Below are 16930 nucleotides of genomic sequence, written 5' to 3'. Positions count from 1 at the left end.
AAAGTCATGTCGAAAAATTTCATGAAAAAAAGTCATGTCAAAAAATTTCATGAAAAAAATTCATGTCGAAAAATTTCATGAAAAAAAGTCATGTCAAAAAATTTCATGAAAAAAAGTCATGTCGAAAAATTTCATGAAAAAGTCATGTCGAAAAATGTCATGAAAAAAGTCTTGTCGAAAAATGTCATGAAAAAAAGTCATGTCAAAATATTTCATGAAAAAAGTCATGTCGAAAAATTTCATTAAAAAAAAGTCATGTCGAAACTTCATGAAAAAGTCATGTCGAAAAATTTCATGAAAAAAAAGTCATGTCAAAAAATGTCATGAAAAAAAGTCATGTCGAAAAATTTCATGAAAAAGTCATGTCGAAAAATGTCATGAAAAAAAGTCTTGTCGAAAAATGTCATGAAAAAAAGTCATGTCAAAATATTTCATGAAAAAAGTCATGTCGAAAAATTTCATTAAAAAAAAGTCATGTCGAAACTTCATGAAAAAGTCATGTCGAAAAATTTCATGAAAAAAAAGTCATGTCAAAAAATGTCATGAAAAAAAGTCATGTCGAAACTTTCATGAAAAAAAAGTCATGTCGAAAAATGTCATGAAAAAAAGTCATGTCGAAAAATGTCATGAAAAAAAGTCATGTCAAAATATTTCATGAAAAAAGTCATGTCGAAAAATTTCATGAAAAAGTCATGTCGAAAATTTCATGAAAAAAAGTCATGTCGAAACTTTTCATGAAAAAAAAGTCATGTCGAAAAATTTCATGAAAAAAAGTCGTTGAAAATTTCATGAAAAAAAGTCATGTCAAAAAAAGTCATGTCGAAAATTTCATGAAAAAAAGTCATGTCGAAACTTCATGAAAAAAAGTCATGTCGAAAAATGTCATGAAAAAAAAGTCATAGTAAAATATGTCAACAAAAAAAGTAAAAAAAAAAAAAAGTCATAGTAAAATATGTCACAAAAAAGTAAAAAAAAAAATTAAAAAAAAGTCATAGTAAAATATGTCACAAAAAAGTAAAAAAAAAAAAAAGTCATAGTAAAATATGTCACAAAAAAGTAAAAAAAAAAAAAAGTCAGTAAAATATGTCACAAAAAAGTAAAAAAAAAAAAAGTCATAGTAAAATATGTCACAAAAAAAGTAAAAAAAAAAAAAGTCACAGTATAGTATGTCGAAAAAAAAGTATAAAAAAAAAATTAAAAAAAAGTCATAGTAAAATATGTCACAAAAAAGTTTAAAAAAAAAAAAAAGTCACAGTATATTATATCACAAAAAAGTAAAAAAAAAAAAAAAGTCACAGTATAGTATGTCGAAAAAAAGAAAAAAAAATCACAGTAAAGTATGTCACAAAAAAGTTAAAAAAAAAAGTCAGTAAAGTATTTCACAAAAAAGTAAAAAAAAAAAAAAGTCACAGTATAGTATGTCGAAAAAAAAAAGTCACAGTAAAGTATTTCACAAAAAAAGTAAAAAAAAAAAAAAAAAGTCACAGTATAGTATATCACAAAAAAGTAAAAAAAAAAAAAAGTCACTATAGTATGTTGAAATAAAAGTTAAAAAAAAGTCACAGTATAGTATGTCGAAAAAAAAAAGTCACAGTAAAGTATGTCACAAAAGTTTAAAAAAAAAAAGTCAGTAAAGTATGTCACAAAAAAGTAAAAGTAAAAAAAAAAAGTCACAGTAAACTGTCACAAAAAAGTAAAAAAAAAAAAAAAGTCATAGTAAAATATGTCACAAAAAAGTAAAAATAAAAAAAGTCATAGTAAAATATGTCACAAAAAAAGTAAAAAAAAAAAAAGTCACAGTATAGTATGTCGAAAAAAAAGTATAAAAAAAAATTTAAAAAAAGTCATAGTAAAATGTCACAAAAGTTTAAAAAAAAAAAAAAGTCACAGTATAGTATGTCGAAAAAAAAGTATAAAAAAAAAATTAAAAAAAAGTCATAGTAAAATATGTCACAAAAAAGTAAAAAAAAAATGTCATGAAAAAAAGTCATGTCAAAAAATGTCATGAAAAAAAAGTCATGTCGAAAATTTCATGAAAAAAAGTCATGTCGAAACTTCATGAAAAAAAAGTCATGTCGAAAAATGTCATGAAAAAAAAGTCGTCAAAAAATTTCATGAAAAAGTCATGTCGAAAAATTTCATGAAAAAAGTCATGTCGTAAAATTTCATGAAAAAAAGTCATGTCGAAAAATTTCATGAAAAAAAAGTCATGTCGAAAAATTTCATGAAAAAAAGTCATGTCGAAAAATTTCATGAAAAAAAGTCATGTCGAAAAATTTCATGAAAAAAAAGTCGTCGAAAAATTTCATGAAAAAAAGTCGAAAATTTCATGAAAAAAAAGTCATGTCAAAAAATGTCATGAAAAAAAGTCATGTCGAAACTTTCATGAAAAAAAAGTCATGTCGAAAAATTTCATGAAAAAAAAGTCATGTCAAAATATTTCATGAAAAAAAGTCATGTCGAAAAATTTCATGAAAAAGTCATGTCGAAAATTTCATGAAAAAAAGTCATGTCGAAACTTTTCATGAAAAAAGTCATGTCGAAAAATTTCATGAAAAAAGTCATGTCGAAAAATTTCATGAAAAAGTCATGTCGAAAAATTTCATGAAAAAAAAGTCATGTCGAAAAATTTCATGAAAAAAAGTCATGTCGAAAAATTTCATGAAAAAAAGTCATGTCGAAAAATTTCATGAAAAAAGTAATGTCGAAAAATTTCATGAAAAAAAGTCATGTCGAAAAATTTCATGAAAAAAAAGTCATGTCGAAAAATTTCATGAAAAAAAGTAATTTCGAGCTTTTCATGAAAAAAGTAATGTCGAAAAATTTCATGAAAAAAGTCCACGTCGAAAAATTTCATGAAGTCATGTCGAAAAATTTCATGAAAAAAAGTCGTCGAAAAATTTCATGAAAAAAGTCATGTCGAAAAATTTCATGAAAAAAAAGTTATGTCGAAAAATTTCATGAAAGTCATGTCGAAAATTTCATGAAAAAAAGTCATGTCGAAAATTGTCATGAAAAAAAAGTCGTCAAAAAATTTCATGAAAAAGTCATGTCGAAAAATTTCATGAAAAAAAAGTCATGTCGAAAAATTTCATGAAAAGTCATGTCGAAAAATTTCATGAAAAAAAGTCATGTTGAAAAATTTCATGAAAAAAAAGTCATGTCGAAAAATTTCATGAAAAAAAGTCATGTCGAAAAATTTCATGGAAAAAAGTGATGTCGAAAAATTTCATGAAAAAAAGTCATGTCGAAAATTTCATGAAAGTCATGTCGAAAATTTCATGAAAAAAAGTCATGTCGAAAATTGTCATGAAAAAAAAGTCGTCAAAAAATTTCATGAAAAAGTCATGTCGAAAAATTTCATGAAAAAAAAGTCATGTCGAAAAATTTCATGAAAAGTCATGTCGAAAAATTTCATGAAAAAAAGTCATGTTGAAAAATTTCATGAAAAAAAAGTCATGTCGAAAAATTGTCATGAAAAAAAAGTCGTCAAAAAATTTCATGAAAAAGTCATGTCGAAAAATTTCATGAAAAGTCATGTCGAAAAATTTCATGAAAAAAAGTCATGTTGAAAAATTTCATGAAAAAAAAGTCATGTCGAAAAATTTCATGAAAAAAAGTCATGTCGAAAAATTTCATGGAAAAAAGTGATGTCGAAAAATTTCATGAAAAAAAGTCATGTCGAAAATTTCATGAAAAAAAGTGATGTCGAAACTTTTCATGAAAAAAAGTGATGTCGAAAAATGTCATGAAAAAAAAGTCGTCAAAATTTCATGAAAAAAGTGATGTCGAAACTTTCATGAAAAAAGTCGTCGAAAAATTTCATGAAAAAAAAGTCATGTCGAAAAATTTCATGAAAAAAAGTAATTTCGAACTTTTCATGAAAAAAAAGTAGTGTCGAAAATGTTCACGAAAAAAAAGTCATGTCAAAAAATTTCATGAAAAAAAGTCATGTTGAAACTTTCATGAAAAAAGTCATGTCGAAAAATTTCATGAAAAAGGCATATGTCATACGTCGAATAATTTCATGAAAAAAAGTCATAGTATCAAAATTTCACGAAAAAAACTTCATAGTATAGTATGTCAAAAAAGTCATAGGACATGTCGAAAAAAATAGTTAAAAAAAGTCGTAGTATAGTTTGTCAAAAGAAAGTGAAAAAAGTTATGGTATAATATATCAAAGAAAATGTCAAAGTATAGTATTTTGAAAAAGGTTATAGGAATGGTCGAAAAAAAGTCAGAGTATAGTCTGTGGGAAAAAAACGGTTAAAAAAAGTAATCTTATAGTATGTCGAAAGAAAGTGAAAAAAGTTATGGTAATATATCGAAGAAAATGTCGTATAGTATAGTATCTCGAAAAAGGTCATAGGATAGTATGTCGAAAAAAAGTCTGACTTAGCATCTCAACATAATAATAGAATAGTAAAAAGCCAAGAGCGAAAAGTTGAAAAAAGTCAAAGAATAGTATGTCGGAAAAAAAGTCATAGCATAGTATATCGAATAAAGTCATAGAAAAGTCATAGTATTAGTGTCGAAAATTTATAAAAAAGTTAATAGTATAGTACCTCGAAAAAAGGCTGACTCAGCATTGCAAAATAATGACCTTGTATCTCAACACAATGACGGTATCGCAAAATAATGACTAAGCGTCTGAAACTATTAGTATCGCAAAATAATGACTCAGCATCTTAACATAATCACCTAGTATCTCAACACGGTGACAGTATCGCAAAATGAGTTAGTATCAAAAAATAATTAGAAACATTAAGAAAGCTTCTCATTATTTTGAGGTACTAAGTCATTATTTCTAGAATGTTTTTTCCATCACAAGGCTTCATCAATATGAATATAGAGATGATAAATGACAAAATAGAATTATCCCCAAACCCTAGTTGTGTTTATGGACTTCCTTTGAAATTTAAGATTAAAATACAAATATTAGGTCCAAACAGCACAAATATGCTCTCAAGGCTTAAATCTTCCACATTTACTTCCCTTTAATCATGAAAGTTAACGACACCAAACAAAACCTTAAGTGCTGATAGTGTAAATATTTATTCAGGAAGTGAAAAAAGGGGGTAAATGCATTGCAGAAACAGAGCACGGTGTCCAGCATACAGTGTACAAGATGGTTACAAGCATGCCAGGCAGTTCCACACTTGTATCTCAAAGTATCTACAGACCCTGTCAGAAGGTTTAGTGACAGCGCAGAGTCAACTGGATCACTGACATTTATAATGTCGACATTTCCAATTCATCTAAGTTCCTCCTCCTGTTGTTGCGAAGAAGCCAGAGGCCACGGGATATTTCCAACAGGATAGAAAAAGTGTACAAACTAACAGAGAGATCCCCAAACAGTTAACATATAAGGGTGGTCTGAGCCAATAAGTGAACGTCTACATGGCGAGGGCGAAGGTATAGCACTGGGGTCACGCAGAATACTTCAGCCATGAAGAAAACTAATGATTCAGTCACAAAATCTAAATGTTGAAACGCCTAAACTGACAAAACTTCCTCTGCATGATAAACGACTTAACTATCACTATTGCTGTTAAAATGAGAACTCCACAAGCAAGCTTGTTGCATGCATCAGTTTCCATTTAGACATAGAAAAGCTTTACATGCATTCATCAGAACCGGATGACAACTTCAGATGAACCTAACCAACCTCTCCGGTGTAAAATGTCACCTAAAGACAACTTTTTATGGACCTCGAGGTCAAGGGGTCTCCAACAAGAGCTACCAGTAGCTCGCTACCTGTGTCCGAGTGGCTCACCGAAGTGCTACAAGAATATGGACATTAATCTGACAACACAAAGTCACATTGTTAACCGGTTTAAATGTCTATCAAATCAAATTCACAGACACTGCGCCCCCTTCTGACACAAAATGATCATTCGCCAATCGGCCGTCAATTAAACGAGTTGCGCTACTTTCAAATTTCCTGACATCAGCGACGCAGTAACATTAGGCGATGTTAGCGACAGATTTGACAATGACCGCAGAAAATAGCCAGGTCGATAAAAAGCAAAAAAACATACTATTTTAATAGTATAGCGAGCTGGTCAGTCGGTAAAAGATGCAACATCAAGCGCTGCTTCACCAAAGTCCACGGGACTTTCCGGCTGGTAACAGTTTGCGAACGGAGAAGGTGAAGGAGCTGAAAACAACGCTTAAAAGACGACGAAGTTTCTGTTAACAAACTAACGAAGAAGAAGACCAACGCTGCAGCAGAGGCTTCGTTTAAAGTGGCGCACATCCTAACGACACAAAACAGCAGCGGTGGCTGCAATGTTATTAAAGGACCAGGAAAGTAAGACAGAAATTATGTCCGCTATTGGCGACTTGGTGGCGCTACTCGGCCGGAAAACAGGTTGGAGACCCCTGACCTAAACCTAATTGATAAGTGCTGCACGTGGAAAACAGAAGTAGTTGGACCACAGTCGTGTGACGACACTCTCTTTTCATAGAAAATGAACAGCGTGATTTAAAGAAACGATGGCAACTAAAAGCGTACATTCAAACAACCACCGGGCTTAGTGCTGGAAGTGAACAACAGTACACACTCAAGAAAAATACACAAATAAATAGTTTGATCTTTTTTGATATTTAAGCTGCAGCTCTTCAGATTGCGTTGCAGCTGCATGGTTCATGACTAAGTCGTATAATTACAGAAATTTTGAAGTAAAAGTGACGTTGCATTACTAGCTTGATGCATTTGAGAGTCTTCGAAAGCCGATACAAGTTAGGAAGATGCCTCGCTCGCTGCTCAAGAGAGTTTAAAGCACCGGACTTATTAACCTTACAACACCATTAACACATACACTTCAGTATGCCGGGACAAAGAGGGGTTTCTTTATACAGACAACTATTAAACAGTTTTAAGTAAAAATGTTTAAAATACAGTTTTAATACTGACTTAAGGAAAATACTTCTGTACTCCAGTTTGATGTTTCTTACCTCTTTCTTCACTACTTGAATGAAATAAGCCAAAAAAGTGAAAACATTTGTATTTTCCTTGAAGTTGCCGACTAGGATTTCCTCTTTTAAAAGAGAAGCAGATGGCTGTATTGGGTGGGAGGGAGGAGAAAAAAAAAAGAAAAGATAGAAAGCAACAACCACTTAGTGGCAGCTTCTTCCCACCAGAAGATGACAGGCTGCAGGATCTGCAACCAGACCAAAGGCTTCCTCCTCTGTCCTCGCAAAGCTTTCCTGCAACTCAGAGGTGGAGCAAAAGAAGCTAGTCCTGTTGTAGAGGATGAGGAGGGCTGAAAGAAGGCCTAGCGAGTCCTCCGCTACGAGGAAACAGTCACCGGATTGAGAGAACCATTCCGGCTGTAGAACTTTGAAAAGGCCTCTTCAAGAACGGATGCGAGTCGCGGCTGATCGCCCTGAAATGTAAAGACAGCAAGGTTAAAAATGTCTTACAGGTTGTGGTTATACTGCTAATGGTAGGAGTGTTCTTCAATATTTTCTTACACCCCTACAGATGGTGATGAACTCCGCTTACCTCACTGATGAATCCCAGCTGAACGAGCTCCACAGCCAGCTCCTGCACGTTCTCATCTGAACAGAAATACAAGGCGGTCAGAATCACGGTTGCAGGGTGAATCCTAAATTAGGATTCACAACTTGGCTAAGTTAGGACGGTTCTGTAATAGCTAAATTTCCATCCTAAGATAGGATAGGATTTTTTTTCTTAAATACAGTTAAGAAACAAAAAAATCCTAAATGACATCCTAAACTGAGATAAGATAGGATTTCAGACTTAGGAAGTTTGGACCCTGGTTGACAAATACCAAAGTTATCCTTTAAGTCTGTTACTCAAAGGTGATTAAAGGTGCAACGTGGAGTTTTGTCAAGCAAAGTTTCCCATATTATGTGCACTGTATGTTTTACCAGCATCCACATAGAAATTATCAGCTTGCACACAAATGCAATACACAAGCAAAGGAGTGATGTGATATACAATGAACCCTCCTAAAGTTACTTGTTATTTAGTTTTCAAATGTTAAAGTGCATGTGATTATTAAAACATCTCTCTAATTTAAACTGTCAGATAAAGGCTGTTGATTATAACTGAGGGTGAGAGTATTTTATAATAACATGTTGATGTTGGAGTGATGTGTGCACGTGGCAAGAAATAAAGACTTACTTGGTAACAAATCACAGCTTAAGTGCCTGTTCAGTTTATCCTCCAGTTTCAACAGCAAGGTCAGCTGGAAGGAGAATAAAACAATTAATTTCAGAAAAACAAAGCACTTAACACATATGACATATAACACTTTGAAGCAGAAACAGTTTATCACTCATCAGACGGGCAGCATTGAAACTTACATGATGCTTGGTGCCCTCATCAACAGGCTCAATATTGCACTGCATCTGAAGGACCTGTGAAGGAAAACACATCGACTATGATCAGAAAATTATGAGGTGGTACACAAATGAAGAATTTCCTGATTTAAATCACGAGGAATCGCAAATTAATCAAATTATTTATCTGTTCAAAATGTACCTTAAAGGGACAGAGATCTAGTTTCTGTGCGCTCCTGCGTTTCAGTTCTTACCTTCCTGGTCTCGAGCTCTGCAGGTTCAGGAGTCGGGGTCTTTACTGACGGCGGCACTATGGGCGACTTCACCGCCTCCTGCTGAGGTTGTTGTGGACACGGTACCCCAAACGCAGTCAGAGGATAGATCCCATTCCTGGTACATCAAAAGGAAAAGAAGAGGCATTACTTCAGGACAACTGCAAATGATTTCATGCTGTGCAGTTGTGCCCTGAACACCGGAGGACATCTTTAAAACTCAGGTTTTGCTGACCATGCATGTAGATAATGTACAAACAAGGCCCTACTTCAGGCTTCGCACATATTGAACTGCAATACAACAACAATTTCCAATTTTTTACCTCAATCAGGTGTTTCAGTGAAGGGTGACCAATTCTCATTTCATTTTCCACACCTCATTTTACTAGCAGATACAGGCCGGGGTTATTATAGTAAACTAAAACTAAAAATAAGCAGTGAAGAATATTTTTAATAAACTGAAATTAAATAAAAATATGTTCTTTAAGAAAAACTAAACTGAAATTATAGTTCTTGGTTAAAAAAAAAGAATGAAAAAATAAATTAATTTAATTGTTTTAGCTATAATATATCACTACCGTAAAAAAGGAGACAGCATGAATTTCCGTCAACTCGCGTGACATTGAACCACAGAAATTCCAGGACATGGTGCTATGCCACAACTGCTTCACATTGGACACTAAAGTAGTGCAAAAACAAACTAAATATATAAAAACTAAAACTAGCAAACACACTCTGAAAATTAACTAAAACTACACTAAAATGAAATCGAAAAGTCAAAACTACAATAAAAAAAACTAATTGAATATTTAAAACTATGATAACCTTGAGAGGCATCCGAGCCAGAATGATCAAATAAAAGGCAAATCAAGAGCAGATTTCTAAGTATGGAGGTATTCTCCCAGCTGTAGCATAAATGTTTTCTTACCTTACATCTTCCAGGAACTTGTCCAGCTCGAGGGCAGGAAACTGAGAGAGCCTGAAGCAGAAGAAGAACCGTTACTCATACTGAATATTCAACCAATCAGGACCAAAGTGTGACTAAAACTTCAACTCAATTAAAAAGTAAAAGGCTGAGCTGGGAGACATGGACAACACTTCATTCAGGTGTTGTATCATTTAACTGTAATGCAAACTTTAGTATCAGGAAAAGATACCATTAAAACTACATCAGAATTATTTGAATGACAAAAATAAAAAAATAATAAAATCTTGCCAGTGTATTGGGATATGAAATATATACATATTTAAATAAAAATATTCTGTTTAAGCATGACAATATGAAGACAGAATACTACAGAACTCTGACAATTATCTCTTAACGTCAGAGTAATGTGGTTTAACTCAGACTTACTTCATCTGAGCTCCCTCCTTGGCGACCTCAACAATCACCAAGTTGGGGTCCATGTTCTTCGTCATCTCTTCTAAAGCATTTTCTGGAATCATATCTGCAGGTAAACACAGAAGATAGAAATCAGATAAGAGCATCACCAATGACTTTTTGTTTGATTTTTTTGTTACTGTTTGTGTTGGGTTTTGGGCTTTAAGTAAAAGAAATAAAAGAAATCATTCTTTGGTAAATGAAAAATGGCCAATTTGAGCTTTATAAGAAAACACTTAATTTTCGGCTGACTGATGAAGTTCCAGTCTCATGCTGTGTTCACCGCCTACATGTGTGTTCATCATCTTTAAACTGATAAATCATTTTGATTGTGTGTGTGTGTGTACTTCCACTCACGTTGGTGGCTGACGATGCAGTGTGCAGCCAGCAGCTTGAGTAAGGGCACCTCAAACAAGGCCTGGTGGAACAACAGCTCCTTAGCTGTGGGTCGCTTACTGGGGTCCACCTCCAGACACTTCTGGATAAATTCCTGAGATGAAAAACAACTTCAGGTTATGGGTTTCTCTTCCAAACAGCCATTCAGGCTTTAAATGGTTGCCTCTTCCTCTTCCTCACTCACTCGTTGCAGCGGGTCCTCCAGGGACTGAATGGCACTGTTTATGGCTTCTTGGGACACATAAGACGAATCTCCATTACTCTGGATTTCCAACACAGCCATCTGAGGAAGTGATCGGACAAAGACGGGTGTTGATTGGAAGTGATTTATAAATACAAACATCAACAGCAGCCACTCTCATGTTACATAACACATTTTGAAGATCACTGCAGACCTGATGGTGTCTTTTACACAAAAGCCTGAATGATTAAAAAAAGTATTTCCACATTTCTTGTCTTGTCTTTCTTGACAGTTTTGTTAAGAACGCATTGATACATAAGCCGTCAGTGCATCACCAATTAAGCAGAACGAGGTATCCTCTCACCTCTAAGGCGCACATTCCAAAGGAATAGATATCCACGGCTGTGGTAACATTGGCAACAGCTGAAAGCAGAAATAAGATGATCAATATCACAGAGACTACCGCACAACGCAATGATATCTGAGACAAATTATGGGATTTTTTTTAAGCCTTTATTGGACAGATTAAAGTTAGAGGCAGACTGGAAACAAGAGAGATGGGCATGACATGTAATTAAGTTACAGTTACAGGACTTTTGATGACAAAATGATAAGATCTTACCTCCATATTCTGGAGCAAAGAAGTGAAGGCTCTTCTGCTCTTCCCGACAGGTTTTCACGTGGTTATTGATGGTGTCTGGGGCAACTGGAAAAGTGGAGAAAAGTATTAAGAATTACCGCCTCGCAGTTGTATGAAACTGCAGATTACATCCATGTCCAACCCGAAAACATAATACCTCCGGCCACGGAAAAATAAGTGTGAGGGCATCTGTAGCATTGAAACCAAATATTCTGCAAAAGAGGGCCAAAACACTGGCTTTACACTGTCCTGATCTGATCTTCTGAAAGAACTCTGTTGCTTTAAATCGGTGGTTCTCAACCTTTCTGGGTCACTTAACACCCTCCATCAATCAAAATATATGCTAATTTTCTCCCCTGAATATTAATGTTGATTATTATTCTATGTTATATCATTAAAAAAGCATGTCATTGAATGCCCAATAACAGATTTGATTAAACTGGACAGTTTGAATATCATTATCATTAGTTTCCCAGGGAGCATAAAAAGGCCATGTGATTATAAATTATATTAATGGGTGTTAAACAAATGCAACAGTTAGAAATTTGACATTAAAACGTTGCGTTATCGATCACAAACAGCAGCCAATCAGAAAGCCAGTCTCTGAACGCCCCCTGGTGGCGGTACAGTGATCTCTACCTGAGCCAATCTTGATGAGGCCGTTGTGCTGGATGAAGATGGTGTCACAGGTCAAGTTGCCATGAATGATGGGAGGTTCACAAGAGTGCAGGTAGCTGGAAACAACAGAACAAAGGTAAAGTCAATAAAACAACTGCTGCCACACCAGGGAACAAATAACGTTTTTGTTTGCAGTCAGTTTCAAGACAAATATGATTTTTTAAACTGAATGAACCTATGTATCAGAGCTGATTGTCAGCAGTTGTAGTAAAAAAATATCGTGGCATTTGGATTGTGGATTGTGTCAAAGCCCCCTAACACAATTTATTCTTTAACACTAAGTAGCTTGCAGAAATGAACCTTTTTGTTCCACTTACCTGAGAGCAGAGAGTATTTGTGTGCACCAGCGCTTCCAGGCCTGTCAGAGGTGACAGAAAATAAAAGTTAATTTAAAACAGACTGAGCAGGTTTCTTTTATCAACGGTTCTCATCTCGTTAGCGTCATTTACAAGTAACTTCATTTCAAAATCTGTTGACGAGTTACAGCAGAGCTTTCTCACCTTTTCATTCATGGTCTTGTGGTTTTTCTTTGTCTTTTTCAAAAACTGTTTGAGACTTCCTGAAGACATGTACTCAGTGATGAAAATGACCTGCAGACAAAAAAAAGAAATGCAACATAAAAACTGTTAGACTCACCACTTTTAATATGACTTGATAAACAGGTGATTTTTGAGATGATCTCCTACCCTCGCTCTGTTCTCTTTGACATCCGCCCAGTACTTGTGGAACTTCACGATGTTCAAATGCTCCAGCTGGATCAAATTATCAAAAACTGCTTTGACTTTTTCCTGTGGAGAAAACAAACAGAAAAGATTCAATTTTAATGCATACACCAGGTTACTCACATACGTTTAACAGTAGCATATTACTGAATCTTAAATCTTCCACCAATGTCAAATTTAAGTTAGTGTTTTTCAAATAAATTCTCATGTATTAATTTGAAAAAGTAAGCAACAGACTGGATCTGATGCCATTTCTGCAGCCAAGATAAGAGAACAGAAAACAGAAACCACATCAGATTGATGCAACACCACCAAAAATGCCAATAGGCTTAAACAAACAAGAGTCTTAAATCCGACTTCTTCTGGTCTGCTTACTCCCTCCCCTTCAAAAAATTGTTTCTGCGACTACTCAGGTACATTGTGTGCTTTGCTGTGATGCTGGCAGCAACAAGTCTGACCACTCGCCTAAGGAGCTTAAAGCCAAAGGGGGGAAAAAGGAGAACCAGTAGGCGTCTACATTGTTATTGAGATCACAGTAAAGAATGCAACCTAACACAAAAAACACAATCCTTAGTTAACCTCCTTCCCGACAAGCTTCCAGACTGCTTTGGATATCTGGACCGTCACTCTAGCTCTAAAAATTAACCTGCTAGAGCCTCTGAAAGACAGTAAAGTCGGTCGGGATCGCAGGTCTCAGGGGGTTAAAACCTTGTCAAACATTTCATTCCTTGCGGGTATAAACGCTGTTGTCTTACTGACGTAATCATTACAATGATCATTATTATCAGCAGTGCACATAACTGCTTCAACCTAACATTGCACCCACCTCCTGTAGTTTGAAATTCTTCCTCTCTGAGAACATGACCTCATTCCACACCACCTCAACTCCTTCCTCAGTGTCCATGGCCAAGTAAGCATTATCGATCCCGGGGACGTTGCGCTGATTCACCTTCAGGAAGAAAAACAAAATAATGCATGAGGCTTTATTTATACCTTAGTAAAGGTAAACTTGACTCCTCCAATATGGCAAGCCCTTTAAACATTTAATAGCTAAGCTTAACTAGCCTGTATATCTACAATTACAATTCCCGGCTTCCTCCCGGGGTCACAATTCTCCTGTATTTCTCTCTTTTTAAAGTCACCAGAATGAAGGAAACAAAGTCTCTGAGACGGCAATTATTCTGGGGGACAAAATCCTCCCTTTCTATTTTTAAAGTCTCAAGGTTGGCCAAGTATGCATATCCCCCTTACCTCTTCTCTGCGTTTCTGCCAGCGTCCACACGGGCTTTCCTCCAAAATCTCTGACTCATCCTCGCTCTCCTCTTCCTCATCCTCTGTGGCAGCAGTCGCTGGAGGCTGGGTCACCATGGAGACGGGAGGAGACACTGATGACACTGCTTGACCTGTGGACTCTGCCTTCACTTCCTGGGCATTGTCCGAGGCCTGCTTGTTCTCTCCCTCAGACATCTTCTTTGATTGTCAGGCCCAACAGCCAGCTGTGAGAGACACACACAGAAAAACACAATAACATTAATATCAGCATCATAGTCTATTAAACTGACTGTTGAGAAAGTAAAATTGTATCGTAAATTCGTGAGCCTGGTTTGATAGCTCAGGGCTTATGCCCTTTTCTATCCAAAGGAAACGTTGGATGGAGGAGAGAAGAGATAGAAGAGATGGAGGAGGAGCCCAGTTGGTGCTGAGGCATCATGGCCCATGCCCGGCCAGTTGAGGAGTTTTGTTTTATATATATAAATATATATATTTTTCCTTTTTCTTCCTTTTCCTCATAACAAAATAACATAAAATGAAATATGTATAAAACAAAATGGAGAAAAATAAATTAAAGAAAGAAAAATAAATAAATAAATAAATAAAAATAAAAATAAAAAATAAAGAAAGAACTTTTTTAAAAAGTTAACATAACTGGGCAATGAAAATACAAAACATGCCAATTATATCACATTTAAAAACCATCTTATCAGCAATAGTATGGTGGTTATAGCTGGCTAACATGGTTGCAGCAGATGAATAAGAACTGTTGAGACTTTGCACAAGAAGTTAGCTTATTTAACATTACACAGGAATTGGGAAAGAAAGCTTTTAGGTTTCAACCTCAACTTCAAAACTTAGTGACCTTGAATGAGTTTAAAGCTCTGGTGAAATCACTGCAGTCCAGGTTGTGTGTGTGTGTCAAGTGTTTTGTATGAGCAAGTTTTAATGTTAATTTATGCGTTGTGTTACTTCTTTCACAATAACTGAGATCTTTGATCTCAATGGGACTCACCTGGTTTATTTTTTACAATTAACACTTGAAATGATGAAGGCACTTCCAAATGACAAGGTAGTACAAAATGTAAACCATACTTTGGTGTTTCACTTTTACCCCTTTACTTAAGATTTCATTACATTTCTTTTTACAAAATGAACCAAAACTCTGACAAAGAGGAAGATCATGGGTAGATAATTAATGAGGATAAATATGAAACAATTTAAATCATACCCTCTAAAACTTAAACTAAATCAGGTTTGAGTTGAATCACTATTACTAAGCTTGTTTACAAGATATCCTAGTTAACGCAGGACAATAGAATAAACAGTTACGGTCATAATAAACCACACAGATGAGTAGAAGTAGCACAAACTGTTTAAAGAGGAGCGATGTGATGATGCCAGCTCCAGTTCAGCAGCTCCAGTTCAGCAGACTGCCACCGTCACAGCTCCTTATGTTGTTAGCTCTGTTACTAAAGATCCTCCAGTAGCAGCTAGCCCTGTGACGCTGCTAGCTCCTCTGCTCCAGTCCGTCACTAACTCACCATGAGCCAGACTCTGGAGTCTCTAACAACCTCCACAGCTGTTCACTTCCTTCACTTTGACGTTAACGCTTGACTTGGTGGCAGCTAGCTAGAGCTAACTAGCTAACAGCTAGCTGCTGTTAGCTCTGTTAGCTAGCCGCTGCTAATGTGACATAAACTACACAATATAACAAACACACAGTCCAGTTCTCGCTCTACTGGTTAATAAACATCACAACAGTTCACAGATACTCTACAGAACAATAGAAGAGAAGTTAATGAGCTCATTAATCAGCTGATTAGCTGCTAGCAGCTAGTTAGCTCAGCAGTTAGTTCAGCAGGATGGCGACGACTTCCAGATGCACACTGACTGACGAGCTGCTTACGTCACAGCCGTAGTAAGGTTGCCAGATAATGTTTGTCACCATCCCCCTTCTGCAAATCCCTGCAGCTACTTTGTCCCCAGTGATGCAACTGTGATTTTCACAGAATATTTTCTATAATAATGCAAATTTGTTGCAACTAATTTCTTTAATGCATTAACGCAACTTGGCAATTTTTTTGGCTCAGTTTTAAAGCTAGAGTGAAGATACTGGTATTATATGGGGTTTGATAGTCTTCCAACAATGGTTAAGCTTGATATCTTTTGCCAGAAGTCCTGCTATCTGGGCTACTTTTACATGTAAACATGTCCTTGACTCTCAGTACCTGCCAACACACTGGCAGAGATCTTAACATTGATGACACACATCTTTACCTCAGACCCAACACTTACATAGCCATACTACCTTGTAAAAATACTCTTAAATACTTTCTAATTTAAATAAAAGTACAGAAATTTAATGTATTGATTTGTGTAAAAAAACACAATTTTTTAAAATTTTTTTTTAAAGATTTGTCCCATCTCCCTTCTGCAAATCCCTGCAGCAACTTTGTCCTCTTTGTGATGCAACTGTGATTTTCACAGAATATTTTCACATAAATCCAGATGTTTTAGGCTTCACTTTTGGGGAGCTGTCATAATAATAATAATAATAATAATAATGATAATAATAATAATAATAATAATAATAATAATACATTTATTTATATAGCACTTCTCAAAACAGATGTTACAAAGTGCTTCACACGACAATAAAAGCAGATAAATAAAGTAAAAGATATGGTAACTGCTAAAACAGAACATCAGATAATAAAAGCAGATAGAGTAAAACAAATATGGTAACTGCTAAAACAGAACATCACAGAACATATCAATAATAATAGAGGTGATAAAATGGTAGGACAAGTTGATAAAATCCATCTTTATATACAGTCTATTTATACGGAAACAAAAACGCAAGTTTCTCTCCAACCTGGCAACCCTGCATTCAGCAGCTCATTTGATATGAGTCTGGACTGACAGAGAATCAGACCAACTGGAGACTGACTGATGATGAACAGCTGGTTTAATATTCAGACACAAACAGACCATTGACAAGGAAGGCGTTTATTGTACCACTAGGTGTCAATATAACTGATATTATAAATTATAAAAAAAAATAAGTAACAT

The 16930-nt window shown here is 34.9% G+C and overlaps 1 protein-coding gene across 1 annotated transcript; it reads right to left on the bottom strand.

Annotated features, from left to right (window-relative positions):
• Positions 1-6833: 6833 nt before the first annotated feature.
• Positions 6834-15789, bottom strand: nrbp1 (nuclear receptor binding protein 1). Its single transcript, XM_037750925.1, has 18 exons — positions 15229-15789; positions 13835-14079; positions 13410-13532; positions 12548-12649; positions 12362-12451; positions 12179-12219; positions 11823-11917; positions 11166-11249; positions 10908-10966; positions 10547-10645; positions 10324-10456; positions 9940-10033; positions 9514-9564; positions 8568-8703; positions 8338-8391; positions 8156-8219; positions 7511-7566; positions 6834-7391 (listed from the first exon to the last, which is right to left on the bottom strand). The coding sequence occupies exons 2-18, from the start codon at positions 14048-14050 to the stop codon at positions 7296-7298; spliced, it is 1593 nt and encodes a 530-aa protein (XP_037606853.1). The 5' UTR covers positions 14051-14079; positions 15229-15789; the 3' UTR covers positions 6834-7295.
• Between the last annotated feature and the right edge of the window lie 1141 nt (positions 15790-16930).

The sequence above is a fragment of the Sebastes umbrosus genome, chromosome 18 (assembly GCF_015220745.1).
Source record: "Sebastes umbrosus isolate fSebUmb1 chromosome 18, fSebUmb1.pri, whole genome shotgun sequence".
Taxonomy (NCBI): domain Eukaryota; kingdom Metazoa; phylum Chordata; class Actinopteri; order Perciformes; family Sebastidae; genus Sebastes; species Sebastes umbrosus.
This window is presented reverse-complemented; position numbering and strand designations above follow the sequence as displayed.

Excerpts from the sequence above, each read along its gene's own strand:
- nrbp1 (XM_037750925.1), bottom strand. The coding sequence starts at position 14,050 with ATGTCTGAGGGAGAGAACAAGCAGGCCTCGGACAATGCCCAGGAAGTG. Across the intron at positions 10,034-10,323 it reads CTGCATCGTCAGCCACCAAC|ATATGATTCCAGAAAATGCT; the intron begins GTGAGTGGAAGT and ends GTTTACCTGCAG. Across the intron at positions 7,392-7,510 it reads AGCTGGGATTCATCAGTGAG|GGCGATCAGCCGCGACTCGC; the intron begins GTAAGCGGAGTT and ends TTTACATTTCAG.